Source organism: Corvus cornix, chromosome 4 (genome assembly GCF_000738735.6).
Source record: "Corvus cornix cornix isolate S_Up_H32 chromosome 4, ASM73873v5, whole genome shotgun sequence".
Taxonomy (NCBI): Eukaryota; Metazoa; Chordata; class Aves; order Passeriformes; family Corvidae; genus Corvus; species Corvus cornix.
This window is the reverse complement of record NC_046334.1, coordinates 46,686,923-46,697,979: the sequence shown is the minus strand read 5'-3', so window position 1 is coordinate 46,697,979 and position 11,057 is coordinate 46,686,923. Positions and strand designations below refer to the sequence as shown.

Genomic DNA, 11,057 nt, shown 5'->3' with positions numbered 1-11,057 from the left:
TGGCCCCAGGTTTCCCCACCGCCCATCCTGCCGCTGCTGGAACATTGACCTGACACTTGTGTGCATTCGGCTGGCGTTGGCAGCCTGCCGTTTGTTCTCCTCTGGAAGAGGGAGATGGAAGAAATAAGGAAATCGTTCTAGACTGGCCGGTGATTTGGCAAAACCGCGTGGGGATCACGGAGCAACAGGGAAGTGCCGCAGTCCGGCTCCCCCCCCGCCCCGCGGCACTGCCCGCCCGCTCGCGGCCCCTGAGGGGCGGGGCAACCGCCGAGGTCACGCCCCCTTCTTCGCTCACCCAATCGCATCAGAGCATGGGCGCGGCCCTTGGCCCCATAGCCAATCAGTGCAGCGGGTGACACAAAGTGGCGCTCCTTGCACGCGCTTTAAAGGCCGGGAAAAACTGGCAGCGCTAGAGTCCAATCAGAGCGGAGAGGGGCGTGGTCGGCTCAGCCTTTTGCCCAATGGGAGGCCGCGGAGGTGGTGCGGGGCAGGCGGGCGTAGAGTGGCAGGAGCCTCACCCAGTAAGAGGGCGGCACTCACCGCCTCCCGCAGCAGCTCGGACCAATGGACCCGGGCAGTGGGCGGGGCGGAGGGATCCGTGCCCGGGCTCTGGATTGGGAGCAGGGCAGGAGCCGGGCCGGGCCGGCAGCGTGTGCAGCGCTGCACGAAAATGCACTCGGATGCCGCCGCTGTCAGTGAGTAGCGCCGGGGCCGGGCCCGCCGCCCGCGCCGCTGCCCGGCCGTAAGAACTGTCCGGCTGGGGGCGGCTTCTCTTGCCCCTGACCTGTGAGGCTCGGCCGAACGTGCCACCGGGACTCCCGATGCCGGGGAAGGGTTCAGGCCCGCGGGTGCGGGACGGGCGCGGAGCGGGGCGGTGTGTGCGTGCCTGCCGGTGGGGTCCCCGCGGGGACAGCGGGAGCCCCGTGGCCCTCGGCGCGCTCCCCCAGGGGGCGGGGGCGGCCCATGCGGGGGCGGGAGCGGGCGGGGGCAGCCGCACCGGAGAGGGCCGGGGGCGCTCGGAGGGCGTGACGCAGTTTGCCCGACCCGGCTGGTGAGCGGGTGAGGCTGCGGCCGGCCCTCGTGGACGACTGCGAGAAGGCTGGGGCTGCTGTTAAGGGAGGGCGGGCTGCGGGGCTGGGTGTGTGGGGGAAAGACGGGCGGGGGTGAATTAAGCGGGTTCCGTCGGGCCGGTGCGGGAGAACCGGGCTGCGTGTGCTAGGGAGCGGAGCCGCGGCGCATGGTGGGAGGTGGAGTCCCTTCGGCGGCGGCCCCACGCAATGGGGCGCCGGGAGGCGGCGTAGCGGACTACAACTCCCAGCGGGCCCTGCGGCGGCGCGGCGTGCTGCCCCCGCCCCGCGGACCCCCGGCCTGACCCGCCGTGCCCGCCCGCCCTGGGAGCACGGGGGATCGCGCCGCCTGTTTTGGAGGAGCGTAGCGCGGGCTTTATCTCCGCAACAGAGTTTCCCGCTGTGCGTTCCGAGCAGCAGGGACCGCTTGCTGTAGGCGGCTTGCTTGGCGTAGGAGGGTCACGCATCTGCGTGGCCGTGGGGTGGCCGGGGTTCAGGGACAGGCACCGTCTGCGTCCGCTGGAGAGACCAGGCTGTCATCCCGAGCACAAAGCTGTCCTGCCACAACGACCTCCCTGTGAAATCTACCAGGAACGTGTTCTCGCTGTGGCAGGAGTTGCAGCTCTGAGATGCTTTATTACAGTAGGACTTGCTTGTGGGAAAGATAATGAGAATTGAAGCTTTGATCATGCGTTAATGAATGATGGTCTGACTTTTGGACAAAGTCCCTAAAGCAGTGGTGGAAAGAAATGCTGCATAATGCCTGGATTTTCTTGAATCCTTCCGTGTCTCTCAAAATGAGATGTCGGACAGGGGCAGCCTGGTAAAGGCTCTAACTCATAAGGTTGTATCATTTCTTTAGTGGTTCTGGTTTATTTTACCTTTATATTTACGGAACATTATGTGTCGGTGGTGCAGGCTGCCATTAAAGCACAAATAATTGCCTCATATTAGAAATGGCAGGGTAATTATTCTAGAAAATGCTTTCTGTTCAGTGTCTTTTGTCATGTGCCCGTGCAAAAAAATGCAGGTCCTCATTATACACGTGAGTTAGTTACAAATATTTCAGAGCTCCCTCATGTAGGATGTTTAGATTACATAATGACTTTTAATTTTTAAAAATTTTAACTTGTCTGCAGAAAGTAGGAAGAGTACTCTTCCTCAGCCTTCAGCTATTACTGGCTTTTCATTAAAAATGTGCCTTGGAGTGATCAAATCTTACACCTCACTTTGTTTTTGTTTTTTTTTTGGGGGGGGCTTGTATATGTGTAATTTAAATAGATATGTTTTCATAAATTAGCTAACTTAATTATCTGTAGCTTCATAGTGGTTGGGTTTTTTTCATTGATCTAAATGCTTGAAACAAGAAGTGTTCACAGCATAGTTTTGCACATACAAAAGCTGGCTTATGATAGTCTTTTGACTGAACGTTTATTTTGAGCCACCTTTTTGATCCTTCTTAGATCCTTATCTGTTCTTATGATATAAACTCTATTAATACATTTTTTCTCAGTCTCAGTTTTACTTTCTGAATACACACCTTTCATATTATATGAGGAAATCAACTTTCCTTTTTTCTTTTGAAGATGTTTGCTTAAAAGTTTGTTGCAGCTCCTGTATAATTGGAAAAGCCTTCTCTGTACAAGACCATGCAATAAATTGAATTAGGCAAGTAAAGAGGTTTTTTTTTTACTGTTTCTCTTCATTTTGTTGTATCAGGGTGAGCTCTTATTTGTGTAATTGCAGCACTTCATTTAAGTTTATTTTTGTCTGAGTACTTTTTGTGCTAACTCTTAGTGAATTATTAATCTTGTGTTTTCTTTAATTCCCCTCCTCCCCCACTTTCTTTGCAGGTATTGACAGCCAGACTTTGGGCTTTTTCAAAGCATTATTTCCTAGTTTTGTTTGTGTCTTCAAGCAGAAGAAGATAACTTGCTTAATTTGTCTGTCTTGTGCTTGCCAAAAAACATAGCACTAGGAAGTACAGTGCATCCTGTGAAAGTGTTCAACTCTTGTATCCAATTTAAATATTAGAACATTTAATAGTATGGTTATTTCTTCTACAATAAGTAAGACTACTAACAGGGGCTTGAAGCAGAACCCTTAATTTAAATGTGCCAACATTTTTGTCATATGGTCCAATTAAGTTGTTTTATGTAAAATCATGGTCTGAGGTTAAACAGAATTTTTATTTTTGGCTCATAAAGAGATATAAACAACTACCAGTTCGTTCAGTGGGGGGTGTATATATATATGTAAAATTGTGCAAGGCTTTAGCTTGTCCTGGGGACCTGACTGAAGTGACACACTTGATGCAGGTGTGTGGCTGCACAGACTGTGGTCTGCTGCAGCTGCTCGTTACTGCTCATTAGCTGTAGATTACTGCTTCCCTTGCTCTGCTGGTAAAGTGGTTTGTAGGAGCACTTTCTAATCCACTCAAGTCAAGTGTACCTGGGTTAGCTATTGCCACTTACTTGAGTTGTCTAAACTGACGGGGTTGATTTCTTGCCTGAAGTGGGTTAGGGAATGTTACCATGGCCTGTGCTGCTGGCAGAGCTATGGAGTCAGTAAATTTTGGCAGGGATGAAGATGCAAGCAGCTGGGACAGTAATGCTTTTGACTGGCATAGCTATTCCTAGGCTGTTGCAGCTCCATTGTGGTGCATACCAGATCTGCATGGTGCTGGATACCCTAGCAGTGTGTGCTTGGCAGGGTTGCATTTCTGCTGAATTAGCTAGAGCACAAGATACGAAGTTTGTATTAGCTTTATGCCCTTTGTAGGATGCCAGATGACACCTGGCATGAAGTTAAGACTAATGCTTGCAAACAACATTCAGGTCATGGCAGCCAATGATGCAAAACTAGCTCACTGACACTTGTTTGAATTTGAATTAATCTGATGGTGGAATAAGTGTTAGACTGGATGAACACTTTTCATCAACAGAAGCAGATGTTTTGCACCAGAAACCCACTTAGTGTTAGGTCTTTGCTATATAGCACAAAACACCCAACCAAAAGCCTCCAAAGCAAACCCAAATCCTGCCATGAGCCAGTTGTGCAGAGTATTTTATCCTATATGTTAGTATAGGAGAATTAGCCTAGCTCTTATTTGTTCAATCAATTTAAGGTAAATGGAAATGTATTCAAACTAAAGTAGCAGTTACACAAATTTTGCACTGCTTAAATTGCTCTAAAATTCTCAGTGAACTTTAAAACTGCAGTAGCTCTTTTTGTAAACAAGCCTTCAGGTTAGAGTACTCTAAAAACAGCTAGGTAGAATAAAGATTTGTTCCTATGGGGGGGGAAAAGAATTACGCATTTTCCTATCTATGTAGCATGCAGTGATCTTAAAATATTTTGTTGCAGTAAGTCATTCTGAGTGGTAATACCAAATGTTGTGAGTTGAATGTGATGTTTACCTTTAAATGGTAAGTGTTTTATAGTGCACGTAGTAATTCCTACCACATTTTGTTGCTTGGGTTTGGGTTTTCTGTAGAGTTTTTTTATTTACTAGCTTAAGTCAGTCTGTGTTTTGCTTCAGAACATTTTAGGTGGTTGTGTTTGGAAAATGTACACAAATTTGCAACTGTGGGTTTTGGATACCGCTGCTGTCAGAAGTAGCTCTGAGCTCGGTGCAGCTCTGGGTGTACGCAGGCAGGAGAAACATTCTGCAGTATCATGTCTTTAGCTTTAATGGCTAGGTCCTGATGCTGCCTCAAGATAGGTTGGATCATCCCATCTAATTGCATGTCCTTACTTTCCAAGCTGGAATTCACTTCTGTTTTCCTTACTTTCTGAATCATGCCCTTTATTTGACCACACCAGATTAAGGGAGACCCTGCTTTTCAAGCCTGTTCTCTGCCTCCCTTTACCCGAGGCTTGTTGTCACATTATGGACTGGGAGAAAGGTTTCTTCTGCGGGCTGGCCCTGGTGTAGGGTGTCACTGCCTGCAGGGATACAGCTACAGACACATTGGAAATAGATTCTTTGACAGGAATGCAGAGTCAGCTCCTAGCTTCTTTGTGCTGCAGTTTGGGATTCTCAGTCTTCAGGTGTATTGTGATGTTTTTTTGTAAATAAGGCTGATGTACATTTTTCTTTTGCCTTCTGTATTCAGTAATGAATATAAAAATTCTGCTTCCTGAATGTAAGTGTTGAGGGCTTTCACCAAATGTGTAGGTTTCAGATCTGAACTTCTAAGTTCATTAATCAATTCATCATTAATCAATATAAGTTGTATTGCTGTTAGGATAATTCTGTAAGTAGACTACAGAACGTAAAATGGTATATTTTATAGAAGATTAAATGATTCTTTTTTGAATAAGTAAAATTTATTTAAAGCAAACTAAGGCAATAGAACTTTGAACTATTATGGCCAGTACTACTACAAGTTTTTTCTAGTTCTCTTAGTTGAAAGCAAGGAAAACAATTAAATAAAAGCCTAAACATTCTATTTTCATTTTTAGGTATGAGTTTGCCTGATGTGTGTTTTCTGTTATTTTTTTCTGAGAAGTTCACAGGTATATCTTAGCAGTAATAGGAATTACTACTATGTTATTACTCCTGCTATTTCTATATTTAAATTTTAATATTGTATCTATAGAATTTATATGGCATATCTATCAAGGATAACTACGTTTAGACATACAGTTAAAGTGAGATTTTTTTTATAGATTTTGTATTTGCTTCGAAAAATTAGAAGCTTTTAAAGGAAACTTGGAGTCAGCTGCTGATTTTGTTTACTACTGTTGTTAATTTTTTACTAGGTTTTTAATAGATTGTACTGCAGCCTGTAGCTGTGTTTTGTCCAAGCTTTAAATTTTGACAGCAGGAACTAAGTTAAAGGTTTTATTCAGGCAGGTACTTTTTTTTTTTTTTTTTGGCATTCATTTGTGGTTTCATTTAAATAGTTTGGCAGCACATTGCTCCTTCTAAACAATTGGGACTTGACCTTTAAAGTTTTTTCATTTCAGATAGCAAAGTAAAGTATATGAGTTCAGTTTACCTGTATACTTTGCTTATATTTAAGATACATTGAGTTCTTTGGTTTTCTTTATTGTATTTCATGTGTGCATTTATGAGAGGTTGTAGAATGTTTTTTCTCTAGTTTGTTATGGAAGCAAGCTCAGCTAGCTCTTGTTTTCTTACCTCTCTGTAACTCTCAGGTCCATAGTTTAAACCTTAATCTATAATATTCTAAAAGTGATTTTTAAACTGTTTTCTTTTTACTTTTAAATGGTATATGATTGTGACTAATTGACTAACCCAGCCTTTAACACTTAACATTGTGTTAGTGACAGACTGTAGACAAGGTTTAAATTCCATGAAACTAGGTTGGCTCTGTCATTTCTCTCTGTTCTGGGTTCTGGATTTGCAATTATTTTACTCAGATTTTTTTTTTTTTTTGCCATTACATTCTGAATTACTGCAAAGTATTTAATACCATTTGGAATTTTCATTGCTTCAGTCCTCACTGAAGATCAGCTAACCTCTACATGAAAAATAATTTAATCAACAAAATATGTATGCTTGTTTGAGGTACACCCCTTAAAGTCGTAGCAAACATTCCGCACATCATCTTTCAGTATTTACAAAGCAAGCAGGTTTCCTTCTTCTGATATGAGATCAATAAACTGTGTGGTACATCAGAATCTTAGAATGGCTTGAATGGAAAGGGACCTGAAAAATAATCAAGTTCCAATCCCCCTGCCACAGGTACAGATACCTTCCACCAAGACCAGGTTGCTCAGAGCCCCATCCAGCCTCACACTTGAAGCTTGGGACATCCACAGCTTCTTTGGGTAACCTGTGCGGTGGTCTCACCACCTTCACAGTAAAGAATTTCTTTCTAATATATAATCTAAACCTACTCTCAGTTTGAAGCCATTCCTCCTTGTCCTGTCACTACATGCTCTTCTGGAAAGTTCCTCTCCAGCTTTCTTGTAAGCCCCCTTAAAGTACTATAAGTGCACTTCAAGTGCTGTAAGACCTCCCTGGAGTCTTCTGTTCTTCCCGCTGAACAACCCTAGCTCTCTGCCTTTCTTCACAGGAGAGGTGTTCCATTCCTCCAGTGATCTTTGTGACCTTGCTTCAACAGGTCCATGTCTTTCCTGTGCTGAGGATCCCAGAGCTGGATGCAGTTTCTGTAGAAAAAAAAGAAAAAATCAGACCAACTCATGTGCTTTGATACTGTTGTATTCAGGTGAAAAATATCTTCACGCATGATGGCATTATACATGTAAAGCCCATACAACCAGCTGTTGGGTGTGTAGCTTCATGTGACGTACCACCCCTCTCATAGTGGGGCTCAGATGGACAGGTGGGTTAATCTAACACAGGATTAATCAATCCTGTTTCTTGCTTTAACTTAGCTGGGCTGGCAGCTCCTTGGTGATCTGATTCAGAGCACTGGGCTGGCAGGGCTTGTTTATTTGTTTTTGTAGATGAGATTTCAAGTGTAGTGGGCTGACCAAGGGGGTCAGCAGGCACAACTTTGCAAGCTGCATAAGCATGCGTGGAAAGTTTGGGAGGTGGAGGGGAGAGAGAGTGTTCCTGAAGAATATAGTTGCAGCCAGCTGTCCAATTGCTTGCCATATTGACCATTGTTGATAATTGTCCCTTGCTAATTTCCCAGATAGTGTTATTTGAGCATGGGAGGTGTTATTTTTTGGATTTTGTTTCTTAAAAAATATTTCTTTAAAAAAATAGGCCTTTTCACAGTGGCATAGGATACTCTGTGTATCTTTCTTGAAATATAGATAAAGCAAACACTGACCCACTGACCAATTCAGAGAATAACCTGAGCTGTAATTTAACTTCCCTAATTTAATGGGTGCTGCTTGCATTTGCTTTTGTAACTGTAAAGGAAACCTGTTTTCAGTTTTAGATAATACCCCTACACTGTGCAAGCTTCCCCTGTGAAAGAAAGAAAACTTTGGACTCTGGTCCTCCATATTCGTATGGTGTGGTATTTCTTGTATAAGAACTGGAAAATGTATTTGTATAACCCTGCTAAGTCTTATGTAACCTATTTCTGAAGCAGCAGCTTAAACTTTTACGGATATTTCCAGTGGACATGTAAAACATACTGGCATGAACTATGTGTTTTGAAGTGCCTAGGAATGTTTTGTTTCAAAGGTGATACCTGTATATATAATCCTAATTTTAAAATATTTTTTTCAATCATTTTTAAGAGTGCTATCTAAAATTAATATTAGATTAGAATAAATAAAATATTTGCTTAGTGTTCTCAGCTTCTTACCTCCAGATATAACTGATTTCTCTAATGACTCATGTTTTTTGTAGAGTTTAGGCTAAGCAGTGAGGGACACTGTAAAATTCATATTCCAGAAAGTTTAGTCTGTTCTGCCAGTTAACAAATCAAATCTTATCTTTTAATCTTGCCCTCTTCAGAATGGCTTTTATGTTCCCTGTTGTCCTCATCTCTGTTTGTCCCCCTCTCCTTTTGTTTTTTCTCATTACTTTATATTGAATTGAGGGTTGGCTAAGAAACTCAGAGTTTTTTTTTTCTTGCTGAATGGTTCTGGTTAGTATTGTTTGACTAACAAAATGGAACTTTATTGAGCACTTAATGCAGGAAAAATTCTAGCACCCTGTTGAAGGTTCAAAACCTTCCTATTGTAGCTTGGTAAGAAGATTTGGATTGTCTTTGACTTTGTATGTATAAGGTTAGCTAAAGTTGGAAATTCCATTTCTGGTACTTCTGACTTAGAGCAATTGTATTGGTGGTGGACTGGGGAGAACATGTTAAGAAATAGGTAGTAATTAATTAAATGATACTCTAGCTAATGTAATGAATGAAATGTATGATTCCTAAAAGTATCTTACGATTTTTTTTTTTTAATTCACTGTGACAAGAGAATTCCCTAGTGATGTGTGTAAGAAGTACTTTGAGCAGGCAGTTTCTTCAGTTTCACTTGCTAACTTCATAGCAGTGGTTCACTGACTTGGCAATCAGATGTTTAATGATGACTCTTGTTTATCTGGGTCATCTTAAATGTATCTTGAGAGCATTCCTTTGAAATGCTCTGGATGGAAATAAAGGAATTATGTTCTTGACCTTACTTGCATCTTGCATCAGCTGCTGGGCAAAGCCAAATTAAATGTCTCATATTAGAAATGCTTTAGTGCATTAGCTGGGTATTGACACTAGGCACATGCAGAAGCTTTTCACATACAGAAGAAGTTTTCTTGAAATACTTTGCTTGTCATACAGTACATTTCTCTAGAGTGTTTTGGCACATGAGTTCTAGTGGGGTAGCTAATTTATTTTTAGTTTAAATGGAAATACTCTGTAGTAGTTGGCAGTCTTTAAGCCCTCTCAGCTGGTTTTGTTCAGCTTTTGAGATACTTCTTAGTTTGCTTGTGGTCTGGCTGGATCTCAGCTGATCTTTTGTAAATTACTTACTTTCCAGTTTTGTTCTTGACACATTCCTAGTAAAAATAGGGAGTTCAAAAGAATAGAGAAAAATTAATTTGTTGCTCTTCAGCAACTGAAGCAAACGCAAGTGTTTTATATTTGGAGCGTGGAAGCAAAATCAACATCTATGCTATGGCTTCTTCCAAGAAGTGTCAGAATATTTTATTATCAGTTTTATTGGCTCTTGTCTTAACAGCTGCTGCATTGTGACCTTTGGTTTGTTATTAAAAAGCCATGTTTCAACTGTGTAAGTGTACGCTAGCCACTTATTTTTGCAAGGAAGTTAGTATAAAGGATAATACATGTGTATTAATAAAATCAGATTTTTTAAAAAACTAGGATTTTTAGTGATGATTTTAGAATGTTACATGGTACTTAACTTGGTTTTGGAATAGATGAAACAGAAGGACTGGGTAACATGGAAGTTATAATGATTCCCAATGTAAAGGAAAAGAAAGTTGTAATTTTTTTTTTTTTTCGTATTCAGCTGTAGTTCTGTTCTGCTGAGGTCATCCGTGCCTTAAGAAAAATGCGTATATAGGATATCTTTTTGCAGATTTCAGTTATTCTACTCAAGTGTTGAGATTGTCTTTTGTTTTATAGTTTTGTGATGATTTTATTAAATAGCCAGAACATAAGAAGATCTTGACTGCTGCATCTGGAAACCAGACATTTAAAACCATTTTTTCCCCCCCTCTAGATTTTCAACTGAATTCTCATCTATCAACACTGGCAAATATTCACAAGATTTACCACACCCTCAATAGGCTGGTAATGACTTGCCATTTTCTCTTAGCAGAATTAGCTAGGGCTTTGGTCCAGAATATTTCATGATTGAAATTGTTAAGTGATTACACTTCTAAAAATTATAACTGCCGTGTTGTATGAAAGGCTGTTGGGTTTGAATTGGTGAAGAGATAAGCAGTATTAGTAAAAGGTGAAAGATTGTACTCCAGAGGTCAGAGTAGAGTTTGAGCTTTGTTTGAGCATTGGATTAGATGTTGCCTCCATTCAAGAAGCTTTCTTAGATACACCAAATGATGGTAATCATCATGGTTACCCAGTTTCCTACAGTTCTTCTGAAAAACATACTGAATGAGCAAGCTGTCCTCTTACACCCATGCAGAAAGTGAAACAAGGTTTTTTTGAAGACGCTTCCTGCTTATTTGCTGTGTTTTTACGTTTGTTTTATTGCAACCATAGCTGGAAATGGTGATACAGCTTCTGTGTGTACACAGCAAATTTAGTGGAAAAGACCCTGCCTGCAGAAGGGGGTAACTTGTTTCCAATATTTCAGTTGGTTTTTAATCAGTTTTCTTTAGAACACGTTATGTGTGTTTATCCTTAAGTAAAGCCATTTCTGTGCTAAATGGTAAATTCAGTCTTTCTAATGCCGCATTTATTGGCGGAATTGTTCAAGACAGTAATGTCAATTCCCCATCTAATGGGTAGTTATTTTCACTCTTGAAATAATTTGTTAAGTTTTTGATTGAAAAAAACTCAAAAATATTTTTCAAATTCAATTTACTTGAACTTTTTAGACAAATTT

At 41.7% G+C, this 11,057-nt stretch overlaps 1 protein-coding gene across 7 annotated transcripts in view; it reads left to right on the top strand.

Moving 5' to 3' along the window:
* The first annotated feature begins 559 nt into the window (after positions 1 to 559).
* Positions 560 to 11,057, top strand: part of DCUN1D4 (defective in cullin neddylation 1 domain containing 4) — a 42,022-nt gene continuing 31,524 nt past the window's right edge. For 2 of the 7 annotated variants that reach the window (XM_039550827.1, XM_039550826.1), the window contains exons 1-2: positions 589 to 695; positions 10,209 to 10,279. In XM_039550827.1, coding sequence (XP_039406761.1) covers positions 671 to 695; positions 10,209 to 10,279 — 96 coding nt within the window. In that variant the 5' untranslated portion in view covers positions 589 to 670. The other 5 variants (XM_019287024.3, XM_019287023.3, XM_039550829.1 and 2 more) reach the window with 4 other exon arrangements.